At 50.3% G+C, this 22,629-nt stretch overlaps 1 protein-coding gene across 2 annotated transcripts in view; it reads right to left on the bottom strand.

Annotated features, from left to right (window-relative positions):
* The window catches only part of yki (Transcriptional coactivator yki), a 179,192-nt gene that overhangs the window by 16,874 nt on the left and 139,689 nt on the right, over positions 1-22,629 (bottom strand). For both annotated transcript variants that reach the window (XM_065447392.1, XM_065447386.1), the window contains exons 2-4: positions 4,647-4,873; positions 2,072-2,139; positions 622-807 (exon numbers count right to left, since the gene is read on the bottom strand). In XM_065447392.1, coding sequence (XP_065303464.1) covers positions 622-807; positions 2,072-2,139; positions 4,647-4,873 — 481 coding nt within the window. The remainder of the gene's footprint in view (positions 1-621; positions 808-2,071; positions 2,140-4,646; positions 4,874-22,629) is intronic.

The following is a 22,629-nucleotide window of genomic DNA, read 5'->3' as shown; positions in this document are numbered from 1 at the left end:
CTGCTCTCACTTTTTAATGCAAATTGTTGCAATACAACATGACACATGCACCAATTATTTCAAAGCATTTGTTGGCATTGGCAAAAGAGAAGTGTGCATGCGTATGTGGCTGCAATGAGTCGAACATCAAGCTATATTTCTGGAGGATCAAGGTTTCTAGGCAGATGATGGTCATCATGAAATCGGTATGGAGACTAGACAGGAGCAAAGTGTATAAGCATCAAAGCACAACAGATAAATCCCCAAATGTGGAAGCTATGACACCGTACATGTCGATGAAGAATGAGCGAAGGGCACGAGCATCGTAGTGTAAGGTGAATGTGAGGTCAGCTTGCTGCCAGTTTCCAAATGTTGTCTAGTTCCAGCGGAAGTGACGATCACTCAAGGAATCGCAAGTTTGTAGCAAGGAAAGCTGTCAACAAAAGAGGAGTGAAAATGGGCAAGGGGGGGGGGGGTGCGCTGGAATGAAAGTGCAGCAGCACTTGCTGCTGGCCCTCATATGCCGCGGCTGTAAAGCAAGTGACCATGCAGGTTCGGTAGTGTGTCTAGTGAACACGCTGCTTGATTTGCCTAGCTACAACGTGCACAAAAGAAGAAAATAACCATGCCGTAGTTACACACCTGGCGTAGGATCTCCTGCTGCCGAAGCTTGAGGCGCTCCCGTTCCAACTGCAGTTGTTGCAAGCGCATCTTTTGCTGGCGCTGCTGCTGGAGGGTCAGAGAACTGGTTGCAGCCACTACAGCCGAGATGGAGTTCATTGTGTCGGGAGAGGTAGGCCCTGCACTGTTCACTGCATTGCCGGAGCCCTGCATCGGCCACAAGTGACAACATCACTACGGCTGCATCATAGGATTATCTGCTCTCTAAATCTGCTAGCTTGGCACAATGACCAATAAAAGTAGCCAGCTTTACTTAACATTAACACAAAAGGACATCTTGTTGATTTGGAGCAAAGAATGTGAGAATGTGCAGCAAGAACTGGCAAAAGACTGCATAACGACTCATACAGGTGAGGCCCCCCCATTGTAGTTCAATATTCGTTAAACTTGGAATTCGCAGTGTAAGCATTTTGTTTGCTATTTAAAAGAAGCAATTACGTAGTTATATAAACAGGGAAAAACAAAAACATTTTGAAGTTCTGCACATCAAGAACATGCCTTTGTTCAGTAAAGTCTATATCCTGTGACAAAGGGACAGCCTGAGGACACATTTATGCATGGAGAGCTCAGCCTATCTGTCTATGAAATAGCTGCCATCAAAGGACATAAAAAGGTGTAGTGTAGCATGGTGAAGAATCACTAAATTGTTAAGGATAGAGATTTAAATGAGATAAAAGAATGAGAAAGTATCTCTCACATTTCATCACAATTTTGATACTCAAGGTTCTTCAACATGCACAGGTATCTACAGTCTTGGCAACACTACATTGCAAGATTTGTATTAACAACTACTTTCATCTCCTTCAGGGCGCAACCTTGGAAAACCGTAATTAGTATATTCCCAAGTGATTGCATCGGTCAAGCAGAGCACCAGATGGTACAATAGTAAGGCAGATCTAACCAATCCTATTCTGCACCATAACATACCAGTCATAAGATGTTGCAAATGACCAGCCAAATGAGTCAAAACAGAAGTACATCACAAAGTACAGCCTCTCCGCATTGAGCTTTTAAATGAGTCAGCAAATGCTGCAAAATATTTTAGCATATATTTTTCTCCATAAATTATCAAACAGCAGCACACTGCTAAGCACACATTGCTGCCTAGCAACCATTACGTGTAAGAAAACAAACCGGGCAAAAAATTGCATCAGTAACAATTGAATTATTCAATGCACATAGTGATAACAAAATGATTTTTAATATGTAGTGTGTACATATACAATGCAGCAATGATATTCTCACTGCCATTGCAAGTCAAACATTCTATGAGATGCTGACACTAAAATTTCTCAAGGCGTCACAAAAAGGAAAGCAAATTTTATCAACTCAAATGCTGCTCAAGTTTAAAGCCAAGGATCACAATAATTAGCAAGAATACCTAGGGTTGCTTATAACTGAACTGTCATACCTGACTCTGTGGGTGGCAAGGAAGCTGAGAGGCTTGGCTCTGCAGAAGAGGTTTCTGAGCATGGGCAGCTGTATGGACATAAGGAAAGGAACACAAAACGATGATACATTAAAAAATTTATTTTCATACATCTGTATTAAAACTTGTTTTCAGCTCTGGTTTTCACCTGTTTAAAATCTGTCTCGAAAAAAAAATGAAAAGATGTCAAAGACATCTGGTCACATGAACTTGCAACTTCAATGCTGCTCAAGGCAGACTTATGCAACGAAGCCAACCAAGTCTGCACACAGATCATGACATAGCAAAGTTCTGCTGAGTTGTGCCACAAGCGGGTAATGTGCAACACCACTTAAAGTGGCCCTCGAACACTTTTTAAGCCGCCGTCTTTTTGTTGCAGGTGGCACAGACTGTCAGTTGGAGATGCTTTTCATCATCAGCCTATTTTTATATCCACTGCAGGACAAAGGCCTCTCCCTGCAATCTCAAATTACTCCTGCTGTCTTGCGCTAGCTGATCCTAACTTGCACTTGCAAATTTCCTAATTTCATCACCCTGCCTAGTTCTCTGCTATCCTCGACTGCGTTTCCCTTCCCTTGGCACCAATTCTGTAACTCTAATAGCCCCCCGATTATCTACGCTACGCATCACCTACGCAGCTCCTTATTTGTCACTTAACGTCAACTAGAATGCCAAACATTTATCATTCCATCGCTCTTTACACGGTCAAAGCACTAATGTGAACATATTTAATATTAATATATATATTAATCACACAAACAAATCACTACATTGCTGCCAACCACATCACCGCCCAGTGGTGCTCACCAGAAGCTTAGAAGTCACCATTCGCTCCTTCATGATTAGTTAAAAACGAAGTTGCAGATAACCAGTGCATTGCAGCATAAATGTGATCAACAAAAATTTTGTTCTTCATTTCCGGTACTTTATATATTAACATAAAAAAACAAAGTAGTAAGAAACAAAAGAAAGAAACGAGCACTACAACTGTAAAAACAGGGTAGGGGTGCTGGCTGCCCTTTCACCTCTGCCCCGTGTGATAACGAAATGTGCCCACGATTAGTGTATCTATTTTGAAAGCTTCTTGCTTGTGCACACTTGCAAGCAGCAGCCTTGTTGCCTTGTTCTGCATGCGCATTACGCTCGTGAGCATCGTTTAGGTGAGGAAAGTTTCTCACGTCAGTGCATCATTGTTGCTGCACCCTTCTTCTAGTTCGCATCATTATGAAACAAGAAGAGGGAGATTGCACAATCCTAGAATGCTTGACCGGGAGTGTCAACCATGCCTAGGGAGTCTACATGGACTGGTTACAAACTGAGTACCATGCCTCTCAACAGCGTGGTGCGGCTCTACGTGTTTCTATAGTAATGAAGTGATCATCACACTAGAGTTCACAAACATGAAACAGGCAACCATGGTGAGCTAACTTCCACTATGCAGGTGCCTTGAACACTCGACACATTGTACATTGGCAGCGAGGGGTTATGCCAGTGGCTGAGAGAAATAGGGATGGGAAACAGCGTAAAATTAACCATGTGATTAACTTTGGACTGCGTACCCTAATTGCTGCTGTTCTTGTTGCATTTATCTCTTTAACTGTCAATCTACGCGACACATGACCAGAACACTGTCTTTTGAAAAGTACTCTAGGGCCCCTTTAACATGTCCCAAATCACCACCTAATATAGTTACATCATGCTCAGTCCATGGCTTGAATCGACAGTTGGGCACATGGCGCGAGCCAACATTGGGACGGGCATACAGCAATCTTTGAAAATCCCGTCAAAGCGACAAAACCAGACTTGAAGCCTATTAGACACTAACTGCATATTGCCACGTGCGTGCAAGTCAGCATATTCAGTCAGTCAGCATGTGCGTGCGTGCATATTGCCACGTGCAAGTCAGCAGTCAATAGAAATAAGTTTTCGAGCATTATAAACAGAAGGAGCAGAACCCACAGAGATTACTTTTCATTTACAAAGTTTTGCACTTACACATGACTGACTGCTCAAATAAACACATACCAAACATACCACACAACCACAAACTGGACAGGATGAGTGAATCCTGTTTATGTGTGGTTTGTGCTTGTTGTGTAATCAGTCTTATTAACATAAATGCACCAACTAGCCCACCAAAATGTGTTAGTGAATTTCGAACACATTAGCTAGCTACTACTGATGCAGCTGCAGGAATGATCATGCTTGTCGAAAGCACTTAAAGTCATTAAAGGACGAGGAACACAAGATGGGTACCAACTACCCACTCACCGCATATTAGTGCTGTTAATGCTTCTGCTACATATGACCAATCAGCTCCTTTCAAGACTGATCATGGCAAGTCGAGATATGCCTGGCCCTCTGTTTTTGTTCTTTGCATTTTATTCTTCCTGTCATGTTGAATTAGGTTCTTAAGCAGAACCTTAGCATTTCAAAAAGCAGCACTCTAAGTTGACCAGACACTTGAGCACAAGGCCTTGTGTAAAAAGCTGTGTCAGAAAGGCTCCTGGCAAAAACAAAGACATGGAGCACATTCGCAGGTAGAAAGGCAACTTACGTATCCTTGGGTCGAACCAGCTTGTTGTGCGTTCAATGTGGTTGATAAAATACACCTCTCCCTCAGCTGTAGTGGCCTGCTCCCAACCATCTGGAAGAGGGCCCAGGTTCTTGAATGGCCCTAGTGGGGGTGCAGCTGTGTGTGGTGGTGGTGGAGGTGTCGCATGGTGCTTTGTGCTTGGAGACTTCTTGCGAGGGTCATCCCAGGTTGTTGTTTGTGTCAGGTGGCTGCACAGAAAAAAAAAAGAATTTAACATTAATTAATTCACAGAATGCCGGCTCAAGAACACATAGGCACACAGTTATGCATACCATCATTACACAAGTATCAGCAAAAGTACAAGGGTCAGCTTTACTCATGACAATGCTGACTTCACTACACCTAGCCTGCTAGCATTCATCTTAACTTAGAAACCAGTTCTTAACCTGGTGAAGTAACTTCATTCAATAAAGTTTGTGTAAAATGGCATTGAAGCTCTACTGCCCCTTGTCTCTTTTTAAACAGAAACATGAAAACAAAAATGTAATCTTATGTGTAAACTTATTAGAATGCAGGACACTTCCATTAAGATTTCTTAATATGGAAGAGCTATTTATATGTGTGTATATAGTGCTCCATGTCCTGAATGATTACTTATGAAATGATTAGTTATCAGTCTGTAAAACTCATGATCTTATTTTATTATTATTCAAGGTGCTAGCTGAACAAATCATGGTTACGACTGCATCAAAATCAATCGGACAGTAAACGTTATACGTGGTGTGATGACCTATGCAGATAACAATGTTGCATATGTAAGTGTCCATTCAGTATTCATTCCATAAGCATCTTTATTACTTTCTACAAATAATATGTCCGCACGCACACACATCTCTGTCCGTTCGCTCTGGTGACCTTTCTTTGTCGAAGATAAACTACAATGTTATGTGGACGATATAGCCCAACACAACACAACAAAATAAAGAGGTCAATTTGCCTTTGAGTGGCAGGTATGTTATTAATTTGAACGAAAAAACCAGTCAAAAACACAAAGGACAAGAGGAGAGGTTCACACCACAACGACTGGAAGAGCGAGAAATCTTGGAAGCGTACTACATCAGTTTAGTAGGTGATGACTGCGTTAGTACAACCTCGGTGCACTTACATGAAAAAGAATTTGAATTTCTAAGTCGGTCCCGATAGGAACGTTTCTTGTCTTTTCATGCTATGATTAGCGATGATGCAGTTGCGCATGCTCTGCTGGCCTTGCTGGGACTACACCGATTCTAATAAACCTCAGTTGATAGTCCAGTCGTTGTGGTGTGAACCTCTCCTCTTGTCCTTTGTGTTTTTGACTGGTTTTTTTGTTCAAGTATGTACCAACTGGCCCAGATTTCAACCCTTCTGCAAAGTATGTTATTACTCAAGCGCAGAAATAGATTTCTATTGCGTACACATCGATTATTCGCGTCAGAATCCACCGTTGGCATTAGTTCCCTGGTCAGAACTCTTCCCAGCCAGGGAGCAGCGGGCGGGGGTGCTTCGTATCAAGGAGCCCCCTGGGCGTGCCGCTGATGACGACGAGCGTGCAGCAAAAGCGCCGAGTCGGGCCGTAGGGCTGCGCGGTTCGCGCGCTGGGGCGCGTAGCTTCTCGGCGTCCCAAAATAAGTCAATGCCCCTCGGCAGTCCAACAATAACAACATCGGCCGCTCCGCGGCGCTGCCTTTTTTAGGCAGCCTTCTTTCGCAGCCCGTGACCCTAACCATGCGAAGAAGCAGCACAAAGATGTTTAGAATGGGCTACCCGAACCGCCTGCGCGTACCCCGGAGTGACGCCGTGCTTCTCGCGCAGGCAGCGCCGCTAAATCTTGACTCGCGACCGGCAAGAAAATGGTCGCGAACGCACTGCTCCCTTCACGGCGCGCGTTGCGGCTGCACGATACTTAAAGGGACACTAAAGGGAAACAATAAATCAGTTTAAACTAATAAAGCATTGTTTGAGAAACCTGCAGGCAGTCATTTCAAGAAAATAGTTTGAATATTAGATGAGAAAATGAAGGTCCAAGTATCAGTATTTGAATTTCGCGCCGAAACGCCAGCGCCGGTACGTCAGCGTGACGTCAGGGATTCCAAAGTTTGTTTTCGCATTTGGGCCGCGTTGGCTGAATAAAGGTTCGCGAAACTTGGCATGTTCATTATTTGGTTCCTTTAGAACACAATGCAGTCAATCTGTACTGCTATATACAATTAGTAGGCCCTAGAAGATGCCATCAAAATCCAAGACGTCACAGCCCCCAGGTGCGGGAACTCAAGTAGGCGTCGCCACCCGCATTTCGTTCTTGCGCTTTTTCTGGCTTACCAAACGTCTTATCGTTGTAAGAGTGGTGTTTTTGGTGTTGTAGAACGGCGATTTACTGATGCAGAAGAAATCACTTTTCACTTTAGTGTCCCTTTAATTCAGACGAGCTGGCAACGTCAACAAGTTCCGGCGGCGACTGCCCTTGCCCGTTTCGACTGGGCGACGTCGCTGTCAGCTTTGTTGTAGGAAGAGAGGCGAACGAGCTTACGGAAGTATTTGGTGAAATCGCGAGAAAACCTAACTTCCCGTGAGTTAATTTTGCCGAAACACTAGATGAGTACTTTTAAATCAAGCATTGAATTCAAAAGTTTACTGGCGAAGAACGTCATCCAAAGTGGCTGATATATCTATAGAGAAAACGCGAGTCCATCAATGTAATCTACTTACACCCCTGTTACGCCATATACACTAAGTTTACACCCTTTGAGCCGTATCTTGCCACACAACGATGAACGTCATCTGTCTTGTCCGCATTTCCTTCCTTTAACGCTGCGAGCCCGGTACTTCCCAGTCACGAACGGCATGCGCGTTATCAGCGTGACGCATCATTCTCGACAGGAGTACACTCTTAAAACGGTTGCACCCTTTGGGGTGTATATTCGTCCCACAACGATAATCGTCATCTACCTTGCTTGCGTTTCCTTTCCTAAAAACTCGGCGCTCGCTGCTTTCCTGTCGAGAATGCTGCGTCACACTGATAACGCGCATGCCGTTCGTGACTGTAAAGTGCTGGGCTCGCAGCGATAAAAAAAGGAAACGCGGGCAACACGGATGGCGATTATTGTTGTGGGACAAGATACGCCCCAGAGGGTGTAATTTTTTTCTAAGAGAGTATATAATCGTTCACGGCTTTGCGTGTACACCTTTGGTACACCTCAATGAATTTTTTTTCTTCAGCATAATGCGGCATGATCACCCATTTTGTTTACAAACATGCAACACGTCAAGACGGAGTGGTGTTTGAACGATTACAGCAAAACCGCCAAAAGTGGGAGCCGCGCTCGTTCTGTCGCACGATGCGCGTGCCCTCGCCCCAGCTGCATTCAAAGCTGCGCCGCCATTACCGCAGGGCAGGTGAGCGAAGCGAGTGCGTGAGGCCTTGCATGAGCCTCGGCAATTTCCCTAGTCTGAGGGACTGGACAATAGTTTTTATCGTGTTCCGGGCGAAAATATTAGATAAAGGAAACGCTTCAGCAGTTCGTGGGAAATGCTGCAAGCAGTTTTGTCGACGAAAGTGACTGCGTGAACTAACGCTCGAGCGATAGGCTCAGCGTTAGCGACAAATCTCATGCCGGACAGTTGCTGTACTGCGGATTGCACAAACCGCCTTGGAATGTTGAACGCATGTAATGCTACGGCGCGCACAGTCAATTTACAAAAAAGAAAGCGCCATGTTACCAGTGGGTCCTCACGCGATTCTTGTTGAACGAGGCTAGCCGGCGTTCTGGCAAAGGCACGACACCAGCGCTGTGAACATTCGAACCGCACTCGCCGCTCTACGACTGTGATTCGGAAGTCTCGGCAATGTTTTAACCTATCAGTACTTATATAGCAGGGCTTTTACCATTGGCTGAAGAACGCGTTAGCACATGCAGGCGGACCAAAGCGACACACTCGCGGTGCCGCATTACACACAACTCGCGAGTCTATTTTTTTGCAGGCAAATTAAGTTTTACGCGCTTGAGGAAACAACGTGTTGCATTAACCACGGCGGGTCCTTCGCCGATGACGGGCATCGGAAGTGGCGTTGCCGATTAATTCCGATCCCTCGCAGAGCCAATTTTCTACACCGTCCTCGAACAAAATTTGCTATCTCGCTAAAAGTTAACTACAGGAGCGTTTTCGCATTCAAAGGTGGTGCGTGGGTGGTGCCCTCAGGCACCACCCACGCACCACGTTTGATGCGGTCGCAGATGGTAAGGCAGGTTAATGCCGACCGACAAGGCGTGGCGTGGCGTTCGTTCCTGAAGCTGGCGCAGGCACGAGTGACAAATTTATAAACCCACGTAATACGAAGGAAGAAGAGCTTGTCTTTCCTACAGAATATTATATATATATATATATATATATATATATATATATATATACACAATGCTTGCTTCACTCGCGTTTTCCGAGCTGCTGCCGAAACGAGATTCCAATCGCGTCCCCCCCCCCCCCCCCCCCCCCCCGCTCGCTTGACCGAGCCGCGCGCGCGTCTCCAGCGGCGGCGCGCGGGTCGGATTATCGCATGGAAAATCCAGCGCACCTCTCTCGTACACACGGCGAGCCCGAATCGCGGATTGCAGCTGGCTGCACCGTGCTTCCGCGTTTCTGCGTTAATTCTACACGACCCAGACGCCTGCTTTTATTTTATATCCATTGTTTCTGCGGCGCGCTAATGCCGCTTCCGCCTCGTGTGATCTCTCTCTCTCTCTCTCTCTCTCCGCCGTTCGCTCTCGCTCCTCGGGTTCCACTTGCTTGGCTTCAGACCGCGCTCGTTCGTTCCGTTCGGGACGGCTGCAAATTCATTAGCCGGTTCCACTGGAATCAGCCGGGCTTGACGTCAAAGGCAAGGGCCGGAGGAGTGTTCGTGCACAAAGATGTCAACGGTGCTCTCCTAGGGGCAGTTTTGGAATGGAGTTGTTGCACGACGTTGCAACGCTAGCGCGGGTAGTATGAAATAAATAAATAAAAGAAAGAAATCCCACGGGACTGCGACTGAAAGACTTCGGTAGCAAGGTGCGCTCTCTCTGGCACATGGTGCCGTACGTGTTATTGCTCACCAATTGCGCTAGCAAGGCCCAGATACGCGCCTTGACGGAGCTATGTGGTGTTTCCCATATAATTGTGCGTTTCTTTTTATGTATTTATTTGTGCGCAATTAGACATAACAAACAAGAGGCTTCAGAAGTGCATGACCGGGCCTCTCGGAGGCACATAGGACACACAACGTGCTTCAGACAACAGACTTCACGAACCAGCGCAAACACAAAGCATAAATTGCTATCGCAAGTTTAAAGAGAGAGAGAGAGAAAGAGAAAACCGCCGTAACATCCATGGTATCCATCTAGAATGCCGACAGAGGATACCAATAAAATTAGAGCGGTAACCGTCACCCGATTCCAGCGACAAGTTGCGGCTTGTGAAGACCGAAGACGTAGCACTACTACACGCCAACCTAAACGCGGTAAAGACGGTATCCGTGTTTTCTTTTTTCCTTATGTTCTCATCAGTCGTTGGCTCAACGCGGGTGAACCTCGCGGAGAAAGCTCGTCCGCCTCAAGGCGTGACGCGCTGTAACGTAGCGACCTCAACTCCGTTCGTTCAATATTCTATCCAGAACCAACTGTATATCGACAGGTAGCCGTTCAGATTCTTTTTATACAAACACGAACAGAGAAATTTTTTTTTCCCACCCGCCGTGGTTGCTCAGTGGCTATGGTGTTAGGCTGCTGAGCACGAGGTCGCGGGATCAAATCCCGGCCACGGCGGCCGCATTTCGATGGGGGCGAAATGCGAAAACACCCGTGTACTTAGATTTAGGTGCACGTTAAAGAACCCCAGGTGGTCGAAATTTCCGGAGTCCCCCACTACGGCGTGCCTCATAATCAGAAAGTGGTTTTGGCACGTAAAAACCCAAATATTATTATTATATTATTAGAAATCGTTTTCCGCCACTGCCGCTCTCGCTTCGCGCTGGTAGAGACCGCGCCTTCCTCGCGCAGTGAAGGCCATGTGACACGTCTTCTCCGCGCATGACGTGTGGGGCGGAGGTGTATGCCTGCAGCAACCCTGCATAGCTTGTATGCCCGGCAGGAGCTAACAAAACCACAGGTCTGCGCCTACCATCTGATTTGTGACCGGTTCAAGCAAACACAGAAGTGCTTCCGAGCTGAGGAAGTGCCCAGGGCGTTGTGCGTCACCCCTGTTGTAAGACCAAAGCACACTAAACTCCTCGCACTTGCGAGCCAAGGAAGTGCTGAACGTTTGTACCCGCACTTCGTGTCACTCGTTACTCCTCATCGCACGAAGCTACAGTGACTACTTGAGTATATGCCAACGTAAACTTCACTGACATCGCCAATGGATTCATCACGCTGGGGATTAAACGTGCCACTATCTTCACTCGCGCGGGTCCCACGAGTGGCGAAGCAGTGTGTATACGGTGGTACTTCCGAGTCTCTTATTTGAGCTTCTCTTTCTGTATGTAGACTTCATTCGGCGCTTGGTGGCACTATAAGAAAAGGGGGGGGGGGGGGAGGGGGCAGGGCTGCCCCACCCAGCAACGGCGGCGACTGGCACGCAGGACGGGTCCAAGCCGATTTCCCGCCCAGCTGCAATGACGGCTGCGCACGGCGACTAGCCGTTACGGTAACAGCCGGCCCTTCCTGGGCACACCGCGCTGATTCACTATCGGGTCCACTTCGGCGCCCGTCCGACCCCGAGTGGCCGGCTCTGCGGTGCTAATGGACGCAAACAAACCGGGGCGGGCCACAGCCTCTGCTGTCGTATCAGCGATGGGACCACCGTGGCCCGGCTGCAAACAGGGCGCAGTTCCAGACACGCAAGGCAGATTCGTAGCCCGAGGGCAGGCCAGTAGCGATCGCGCGTGTGTGCGGCGAACTGTGCACTACATATAGCGATGGGAACAGTCCTCGTAACGCCTTAATGCTAAGCTTGCGACATAATATGATTATACACAAACACCTTCCTTTTTTTTTTTGCGGCTGCTGTTGTCTTCGTGCATGTACAAAGGCTATACTAGCTCTGACCCAACACCACGGAACGTGAGAATACAACAAACTGATTTCCTCGGGTTTAGCTACCATGAACAGCATGTGGCATCGAGTAATCGCTTGCGAAATGAGACGTCGGCTTCCAAAATCAATGGTTTCCCAGAGCTCCGCCGCGTTTGCCGCGGTTCTCTGTTCTCTGTAGAGCGTCCCATAGCTGAAAGTTGTCGTGGACGAAACACGGAACCCTTACCAAGTCCAGGCGCGACCCATCACCGCCAAACGAAACCTCCACTGCTCTGAGAGTGGAGGTTTTGCTCGGTTTTGCTCTGAAAGTATAAATGTACAACTGCATGCACGCCCGCCACATTGCAAGAAGCAGTCTTGCCACTTTTCTTTCCTCATTTTCGCCTCCGCTCAGGGTTCATGGCTGGCCGACCTGCCAGCGGGTATCCTTTAAATTCGCAGGCGAACCGCGGCATACCGAACAGAGCCAACACCGAGGCGGCGCCCGGGGCGCTGGGCGACGTGACGTCGTCGCCAGAGGCCGACGCATGCGGGGCGAGAGAGGGGCGCCCCTCGGGACGGAGATTTCCTTTACGGCTTCCGGGGGAACACCCGCGTCGGTCGGCCCAGCTCTGAGGCCGCACACGGCAGCCGCAGAAACAAACGGTGCGATAGACGGAGGGGGCCCGTTTTTATCCGCGCCGTCACAGAGGCGGCCGCTTGTTTCTTGCCATCCCTCTACTGGCCGTTATCTTTGTTTACGATCGCACGCCAGATCACTGACGACCCGGCAGGCTCAGCGCGACGGCCGAATTAACGGGAGCGACCTCGGAGCTCTCCCCTCTCCTCCTCGTTGGGACCCCCAGTGCATCTCAGTGAGGAGTCCGTTCGCAACCCTCGGGCGACGCGGTTGAATTGGCCGGTGGCGAGCTCGCCCGATGCCGTCCGCTTCGTGAGGAAGACTGGGTCGCCCCGCAGTCGAGAACATGGCGGAGGGGAGGAGAAAAGATGTTGATCGTTTTGTTTTCTTCTTTCCTTCATTTTTTTTTTCTCGTCCGATCCGAAGCGGCGTGATGCCACCGGCGTGAGTTACAGTGCAGCTTCCGATACACGTAAGCGATGCTCGGTCGGGCTTCGAAAGCGCGCCTGTTGCTCTGTGAAGAGAGACGCCATACCCCAGACAAGAGAAAATGCCGCTGCTATAGCACCCAGGCAGAAGAAACATGCCGATGCCTGAGGAAGCGACAAGCCCTTCGCGGCCATGTCTGCAAGGGGCACTGATGGAAATAAGAAGGAGATGAAGACAACGCACTAGACCGGTTTCAAGTGTAACAACAACAACAACCGGTTCGCCAGAAAGTCAGTCAGCCATTAAGCCGCGTTGACTCCATCGAATTAGTCATCGCCACCGCAGACTGCGCGGCCACTTCCCACGTCCGAGCAGACAAGAGAATCGGCGAGCACCAGCAACTGACCAGGAGGAAGATGAGCCGCGGCATGAAGCCATTCAGCACTAAAAGAACCGCACCGCCAGCCTCGCCGCTGCAGCCAGCCCCTGCGTGCGCACATCCAACGGACGCGGCCAGCGAAGCGGGCCGGGCCAAAGCGCGCGTCCATTTGCATGTTGTTCCGCTCGACCACTATTTACGTCCCGGCGCCGCGCACGCACAGACGCGGCCCGCGCAAAGGCGGCCGGCCACTCGAAAAAGTTGCGCGGCGGGGAGAGGCGGTGCACCGCTGCCTGAGGAAGGAGCCCGCGGAGGAATCCGTTCCCACGGTTTCCAATCGGCACGCTCCACTGGCCGTGCATGAGGTGAGCCCCGAAGCGCGCTTGCAAAGGCCCGTTTCGTGGCGCTGTCCACGGGAGCTCCATCATAGAAAACCGCAACACCAGCGCCCGCTGCTACTCGGCCTCGCTCTTATACATATTCCGGGACTGGGAGCTGTTTGCAAGTGCCCATAGAGTCCGCCACAAAATAACGCGTTCCGCTGCTCACATATACCGTTGCACACATGTGCTGAAGGCAGAGGCGCTGTACCATTCCTCGAGCTTTCGAGCAGGCGTTCACGACCGCCCAAGCGCAGAATACGGCGCCACCCAGGAAAGGTCTATAGGGAAATCGGTGCCACATTCTCGCACAACGCAGTAGTCCCTGGCTTCGCAGAAGGTTACAAAATCAAACTCGCGTTGTCGTAACGCGCCGCAACGAAGCTGAATGTATACTGCGGCGTCTACACTTGATTGTATTGCGCACCAGCAAACAATACGACGGTACTGACAAATAGTGCGGCTGCGAATCGGCCATATAGACGAACAATAACACTGCGCAAAGCAGCGTTTACTCTAACTGCGGCTACAGAAGTTTTAGACAGAGAGAGAGAGAGAGAGAGAGAAACTTTATTGTAGACAGATGTATGCAATGTGTCAGCTTAAAAGGTGTCGAAGTGTCGGCGCTCGCAGCTTGGAATTGAGAGGTATACACCGGACGCGACGCCAGCGATGCATGTCTATAGGCTGCCTGCCTTTGTCGCGAATAAATCGATTTTTTGCTTCGTTTTGTTCTCGTATCTCGACCTGCGCGCCCGGAGAGCCCACACGAGGTCGCGTGAGCTGCGTGACGCTGCGGACCGCCCCGCTCCATCCACATTGCCCCTTCGTGCACTCTGCGCGTAATTACCCCTACAAAATTATTGGCCGCTGTCTTTGCTCGCCCAACAATGGGAGAGAAAAGACCCGCTTTGTCGCAGTTCGCACGACATGCCGCGGAAATAGAAAGGTCCGACTTTGCAGGTCCCTCCAAGACACGCGTTTACCGAACACGCCAAAAACGAAGTCCATCATGTAGACAGAACAAACTCCGGATTGCCGAGCGAAGCGACAGCAGTGGAGATATATACTGGACGCGGGCGAGAGAAGTTTTGAATACGCGTGCATCGCTTTATTTGCACGCTACAGGTCAACTTGCTCGGCGCTTTCCGAGAAAAGCGGCGGCCATTTCGTTCACTGCTTCCCTTGTTATGCCCCTGTGCCCCCCTACGCTTCCCGCCGACAGACAACGCTTGCGTGCCCCCGTTTACTCGAGACCACGGTGTGCTCAAGACGAAGCCGAGCATTGGGGTTTGCTCGCACACATCGCATGCGCGCGTACGCAGGGGACAAAGGCCACGCAATAACGACAACCTTGTGCGGCCGCTCCGTTTAGCTAATTCTGCGCACCATCGCGAGAACGCGTGCTCTGGCACCGTGCGCTAGACAGCGGCGCCATTAAATGTCGTGCGTGCTAGTTCAAGAAAAAAGAAATGTCTCGCTTCTGGATGCTGCGCGGTAGAGCCTGACAAAAATCATTCACGCGTCACGGTGTGCCAAAAAAACGCGTGGAAACAGTCACAATAGCGCAGAAGGTATCAGCAGAAAATAGGCAATGCGTGCTCCAGTCCTCCTGTTTGTTTTCTTTTAATTATTTATAGCATGAATGATGGTGCAATACAGTGACTACACTCGAATTTACGCTGACGAATCGTCAGCCGTAGTAGCATACGGGCACCCTCGACTATGTTTCTTTTCAAACAAGAGCTGCAGCCGCAGGATTTCGTCTAATTTAACTGAGCCGGTAGACATTCGGGTTGCACTGCAATATGCACGTGAATGAACAGCCTGGCCGAAAGCAGACAATTTTCCAAAACCCGCACTCGGCTCTGCTCATCGCTAAGAGAAGCTCGAACGAGTGGCTTAAATGCAAGATCAAAGATATATACATACGCAAGTGATGTGGTAGGGTTGCAAGATAACTCTGAAGTGGTTAACTGCATGGGGACTCCAGGATTAAGTCGTTACAGCAAGTCGCTCTCCTTTTGAAATATGCGCGATGCAGGTCACCTTTCCTCGGTTCAGCCTTCGTGAGTCCTAGACCAGATCTTTAATATTTGACAAGTTAGCTGATCATAGTGTCCCGCATGAGTACACGCTCCACGAGCCAAATGCTATCGCATTGCTGACCCTATACGTATCACCGCACTCTCAGGGAAACTAAATTCAGGCATAATGCAATCTAAAAGTATAACCGTTGGTTAACGGACAACTCAGCGAAGACGATTGTTGCAGTAGCTGCATCACAAAGCACTGCAGGCTGATGATGGTTTTTATAATTTTCCTATTACATGCCTGGAGTTCTCCACGGTCGAGGCTACCGGCATTCCGTTCACGGGCCCGTTCGCCGCTTACACTAAGTCGCGACTAGACGCATGGTGTATATGCCTACCACAGCTCTCACTGCATAAGAGCAAACCGATGAATACTACAGCACGGTGTCGCAACATCGAAGGCTATCATACACTTTCCGTTGCGGAAGGAGGAGCGAATGTATCCGAACCGTCCCCTCTCCTTCGGTCCGTGAGAATTTAGACGCAATCACATTAATGAAGGCGCTGCGTGGCGCAAGACAAAGGAAGCAGTGCGCGCGGGCCCCACCACCACCACAGGGCGGCAAGAGACGCTGTGACAAAGAGTGATACAAAGTTCCCGCGTCCCCCCGCCTAACTTCACCCCTCCCGACTGCGCACTGAGCGCGTTTGACTGGGTCTAGCTCCCGCGGCCGTCCCGAGGCGTTCGCGCGCGAACGACCCAGAGTTGCCGCGGGCGCCGCTAAGTGCCACGCGCGGACCTGTCCATCTTGCATCAGCGTCGTCGCCGGTTGAGCAAGCGCCGGGGGGAAGGGGGGGGGGGGGCGAACCGCCGCCGGAAGGGAACGGGGTCAGGGTAGCCGGGTCAGCCACGCGAACCGCCCCCCTCCCGCGGGCGCCGCTCGCGTGCGACCGCCGCGGCAAGGTGCGGTATCGATGGCCTCATCGACGACGACGACGAAGCCGGCAACCCGCCACGACGGAATCGGGACGACGGCAACGATTAACACGTTAATTTCCCGAGTGTGAAGACCACCTATTGCTCGAGTCGCGCGCCGGGAGGATCGTCGGGGCAAATGATTTCCCGCGGCTCGCCTTCCCGAAGGCTTACTTGCACATGCGCCCATCTGTTGCTGCCAGAGTTACGGTAGACGCAGAATATACTATGCCGCGGTGCTCACAAATTCGCGGTCTTCGAGGAATACACACACACGCATGCTGCGGAGGAATAGACAAAGCGGATCGCTGATTCGTAGAAGCTGACGAGGAAACGCCACTCGAAAATAATAGTAACCGCTATAACGTGCAAGCTCGAATGACTTAAGAAGTCGACGCACACATATTGCAGTGCAAGAGCCGCTGCTCAGCATGTGCACTAAGATGAAACACTGTACAAAAGGTAACGATGAAAGAAGTTTATTGCCTCTTCACAATGAGATATAAGCTGCGCAGGTTGCAAAGCCTGATCACAGGCCTAAACCGACCGAAAAATCGGGCTGCGCTTAGTACGTTTCGCCATCGGTGCCCGGAGGAAACACGCTCGTTCCTAGAGAGCTCATTTCGCCTCCCGCCTGCCTCCGACAGGTCGAACAACTGGTTTGGAGAAAGAAGTCGCTCGCCAGCAAGTTCAAGGAGTTTGGTTGTGAGGGAAGGCAGAGAATACAAACGTGCTTTTCGATATACAGCTCTGCAGCGCTGATGTGTAAGAAGCAAAGTGTAAAGAGAAGGCAAAGGCAGCTCTCCTCGTGGGTGGGACACGCAAGCCCGCATACAGCCATCGAAACTGCACGATAGTCAATCAACCATATTAAAGAAAAAAAGAAAGAGTTGGATAGGGAGAGAAGGCATGGGGGGGGAGGGGGGGTCGATGGCGGGTATACAAGCGCAAGCGCGATCAGGTTATGACAGCGGCGAAATCGCGTGGACTCGCACACGTAAGCAAGTCACTTTGCCTTTCATTTACTTTTTGTTTCGTTAGAGCTTACTGATATATCGCGTTATGTATACGCGCGCTAAATTTAATGTGGTTCGCAGAACCGCGTCCAACGCGCGCGAGTGCGCTGCGCCGAACTAAATGGACCGAAGAACTCATTTCGAGCTACGTGTCTGGAACCGAACTCGTACAAAGAGCGCCAAGAGGAGGCCCAGTTGCGAAAAGAAAACTGCTGAGCGAAGCTCGTTATAACGGCTGCTCCATCTCACGGCGCACCTCGTCGCTTCTACGGAATGTGCTACTCACCGGCCGCAAACTATAACGCGCGAACGCCCAGCTACAAGTAGTGAGACTGTCTTAAAACTAACTGCATCGGTCCGAATGGCGTGTGTGTGTGTGTGAACTAACCACGTGTTTCGCTCAGGGTCGAAGACCCTGCGCAATACGCACGCTGCGAACGCAGCCGCTCGTTTCGAGCATGCGGGACGCTTCTAAGCCTTGGCTCGCCGGCGCGGAGAAAGCACGCACGCACGATCTGCACAAGACGGCGGCCGCGGCTCATGTTCGCCACCGTCCGCAGTGACCGCCCCAAATGACACCGGTGCTGCGACACCGGCGGAATCTCCAGCGGCGCCAGAAGATCCCGAAGACAACACGACTTTGCGACTCGCGCACGGGCGGACCAGCGAGGAATCCCCCTCCCCTCCTTCCCATCGTCAATGTTGCGGACAAGCGAACCCGACATGACGAAGACAAATCCGCCTGTCAAAAGTGCTGGCGCCAGAGCGGGCCTTACACCTGGCTTCGCCCATCGCCGGCTCGCCGAGGAGCCCACAAGGCCTGTCATCGGACGCACCCCGAAACGGCTCCGTGCGCTCGCCCGGATACACGACAACGGCACTCGGGAGCCGGTTCCGAGGCCACCGTTGGCTGCTGCAGGCACACGCTATAAGCGGAACCTGAAATCGAGCCTCGCTGGCTCACGTCTATAAAAAAAGACACCAGCCGCACATTCCCCCGTCACCGCCAACTGGTAAAAAGCGAGCCAACAAAACAACTTTCTTGCCAAACCGATCGAGCACCAAACCCACAGCGGCCGGCGTTGCGCGATTCCGCGGCTTCGATCTCGTTCGCAACAGCGAACGTCGCCCATGTTAAGCTGCGAGCGCTTTAAAATTTATACGCTACTGCTTTTCAACGTCTGCCTCGGCGGGAGCACCTAGCTGCATAATAGGACCGGGCTATATACGCGGTGCAGTCGCCAAGCTTACGAAACTTCGCACGGCGTCACAGTGGCAATGAGACGTGATGAGGAAAAGCGACGGGAAGGCCTTAAAAAAAAAAAAAGAACAAGTGCCAAAAATTTCCACGTTATATCCTCACTGCAGCCCCGGTCAAGGTGAATGTCTAAGCTTTGGGAACGCTCGCTCTGCGAACACGTAACAAATTTCCAAATACTATAGAAGCGTGGGCAAGATGACACACTTACGGGCATTCTGTGAAACGCAGGCATAGCCAGCGGCGCTCTGTCATTTCTTCTTGTTCTTGTTCTTCTTCTTATTATTATTATTATTATTATTATTATTATTATTAGTAGTAGTAGTAGTAGTAGTAGTAGTAGTAGTAGCAGTAGTAGTAGTAGTAGTGGTGTTTATTGCCGCAAGGGCCAGATGTGGCCAAAGAGCGCCAAGGGGGCTCTGTCATTTCTCTGTTAAGGGCTACTTTCCCCTGTATCGTGTCCGCATGTATAAAAACTATCATCAGGCTCGTCTCCAGCCTCGTCGCCTTCTTCCACAGCTGGCTCGTTGGCGGCCCACGGCGCTGCCGCGCGAACGCGCTTGTGCCACTGCTCTGGCGTTCGTGGTCCTCATTAATTAAGAAACACGAGGACCTAACCAATAATTGAGAAATACTTTAATGAACCGCCGGGATTTACCAAGTGATAAACACCGGAGCCACACGTTTGAGCTTCGCTGGTTAACCATCTGTACGGAGTGCTTGGGCTGATAATTTTGAAACGTTCGTTTAAGTATTCCGAAAAGGTAAAGCATTAGAAGAGATACGCATGCGTTCGTCGGTGGTGACGTACAGGCCAATGTTCAGGTCATGGCCGCAAGGCGTCCTTGATGTAAAATGAAAAGTTGACTCACGACAAGAGGGGCAAAGCAGAAGGGGAAAAAAGAGAACTAGGAAGCTCCGCACGTGGAAGAAAAAAAAAAGGTAAGACGAATACGACGCAAGAAACACGGATTCGGCGACGCCGAAGTAAACCAGACCGCCGCGGAGCCGGTCGCGTCGTCGCCTCGAGCGAAGGACGGCTCGGTCGGGGTGAAGGCTCGATCGTGCGGAGGCGGCAGCGGCTCAGAGGCGAGCGACTAACTACAAAGGCCCTTCGCATTTCGCGAAGGACAGGTGTTCTCTTGACGCCAGGATGCAGCGACGGCAGCGACGGCGCCGGTTCCGCGAATCGGACACCGTCAATGGGGTACCGCTTGCACAAAGGGGCAGGGAGGGGGAGGGGGGGTCGCTTCTGAGTCAGAGGGAGAGAAATCGCTTACGCGCATGTGAGTAACGGCCGATTGCAACGTCGACGGGCGCGAATCGCTGCGGCGGGGCTTTCATACATCCGCTTCGCCACTTCCACAGACAAAGCAGCGTGAAGAGGTGCGTAAGTGGAAGGAAACTTAAAAGGAAAGCGCAGGTTTAAGCGAGATGCTCCAGAGGTGGACGTGAACAGTCATCGAAGGTGTTTATGCGCAGTAACCGCTGCGGAAGCTTTATCTTCCTTTCATTTTTACTGGTATTCCTACCGGCAGCTGGGTCGTGCCGGCTGAGTAATCTCAGTGCAGTCTTACTCGAATTAGTAAAGGCAAGGCGCAGAAGACCAGGACTTAAGAAGAACACGAACGACAGGACCGGCGCCGGTCTTGTCGTTTGTGTTCTTCTTGGTCTTCTGCGCCTCGCCTTTACTAATTCAAGCATGAACCAACTATCCCAAGCAAGAGTTTTACTTGAGCAATCTTACTACTAACCAGCGGTGTATGGACGTCGATTTCATGTAAGAAAGCGAATGCAGAATGGTGAACAGGGTTCAGCTTTCGTCATCGGCACAAACTCAGCAACAGCGAAGGACTTCACAGGTAAAGCACGACCTCACAGCGAGGACCCGTCTCAACGTGGGTTCTGTGATCCTTCAGCTGCGTATAAGTTTTCTTTTATTTTTCCTATCGTCCCCTTACAGGCTTGCTCGCTGACGCAGTTCTCGTACATGAGCAGTGCTTGACGTAGACGACTCGATAAGCAAGAGCAAGACGCGATACGCACGCTACTATCCCGATAGTGACGCGATCTCCACTCGAACAGGAGAGCGCCCGTCAATGGACGACGCTACCTACGGTCGTTTACCTGGATTGCTACCCCCCCCCCCCCCCCCCCCCCCATTCGCGGATGCCGGCTGTTTCGATACCCAATGAATCGGAACGTGACGACAAGACAGGTAATCCGCGGATCTGCTCCATGCAAGGGCAAACTGTGGACCCCTTCCGCAGTGGCAATTCATCGCAATCCGCTGCCCCCTCCACCACCCCTTTCTTGAGGCGAAGATAACAGGAGGAGGGAGTCGTGCAATCGCACAAAGGGCGAGTTCTGCAGTCGCTGTGTGCGAATAATAAGGTTATCTTCGCCACCGAATGGACAGTTTCCGGTCGCCACGTCGTCGGATGACGACGTCTCATGCCCACGAGCTCGCTCCGCGCTGTGATGCATTGCGACCATCTTCCCGTCTTATTACGCGCACTTGTGTGCGCGCGTTCGTTCGTGCGTGCGTGACCCAGACAGAAACGTATGCACACAGGCGACCCCAGATTGAAGCGGAGAAAGCGCTGCGACCGCCGCCGCTTGTCTTAAAGAATAAAGCCAGACTCCTTCAATACTGGCAGAACATAGCGGCCCGTTGACAAGCTGACCGAATATAAGGAGTTTCAGTATATTTGCAAATGACCGATGGCACGCATACTCAAGTTAAGCTGCCATCTTGATTGCACATCGTTTTCGAGAGCGAAGATTTCTTAGCCAACCCTCCCCAACTTTCCTGACCGTTGCTGCTGCCTCGCCGAATAGCTCACAATAGCTCGCACTTAAAAAAAGAACTGAAGTTAGCGCACGATGATGGGATCGAGCCTCGGTCCCCCAACACTGCCACTGCCGCCTATAGACAGCACAAGGTCTGCGCACTTCGATCCACGACGTCGTGCTACATTGCCCGACTGCCATGTAATATAATGGGCATGCTCCCGAGTAAGCCGCAGTGATTTTGACGTCACCGCTTTTGTCACGCAGGGCTTGACAGTGGAAATTTCGGTCAAGCAGCATGATGACATAATGCAGAATGCACAGCCCTGTTACCTAGGAGGCATTGGTCAGAGTTTCCTAAAATTACTCGAGGAAACTCTGGCGCTGCGATCCTTCGGTTGCCATGGGAACGATAAATGGTACATGGATTTGCCTGATATTCGTGCTTGGGGCTTCAGACAATCTTCTGGTTTCGTTTATTCCGCTTTATCTGGGACTAAATCTATCTAAACTTCAAAGCAATTTACACTTCCTTTTTATTGCAGAAGGTAATAAGACCTTGCAAGCACGTATAATCGCTGTGAATTGCAGTGGGTCCGCTTGACCATGCAACCGTGGCGTAATGGTTTAGACATCGACCTTTTGCGCTAGAGGTCATGTGTTCGAATCCTGTCGTCTGACAATTTAAATAATGTCCATCTAACTATAACTCAATAGCTTCTTTATAAAATGATCACCTTGCACGTCACGAAGCCATTTAAAGCCAGAAGGACGAAGTTTAGGCAAATCCATGTTACTAGCCATCATTGCCATGCTGTCTGAACTACCCTGCTTGCAGCTCCCGAATACACTAGCGCCGCACTTCCCTCTACTAATTCTATGAAACCATATGGCACTGGCCCATCAGCTCGGTGCTCTAACCATCAGGACACAATCGCCATTCACACACAATCGCTAGTGTTCCGTGCACTGTTGTTCTCCGCACTGTCAAGCATTGCGACCATCGTCCCGTCTTATTACG

Source organism: Dermacentor albipictus, chromosome 1, assembly GCF_038994185.2.
Source record: "Dermacentor albipictus isolate Rhodes 1998 colony chromosome 1, USDA_Dalb.pri_finalv2, whole genome shotgun sequence".
Classification (NCBI taxonomy): Eukaryota; Metazoa; Arthropoda; class Arachnida; order Ixodida; family Ixodidae; genus Dermacentor; species Dermacentor albipictus.
The sequence above is the reverse complement of the archived record's forward strand: the minus strand, read 5'-3'. Positions and strand labels throughout refer to the sequence as shown.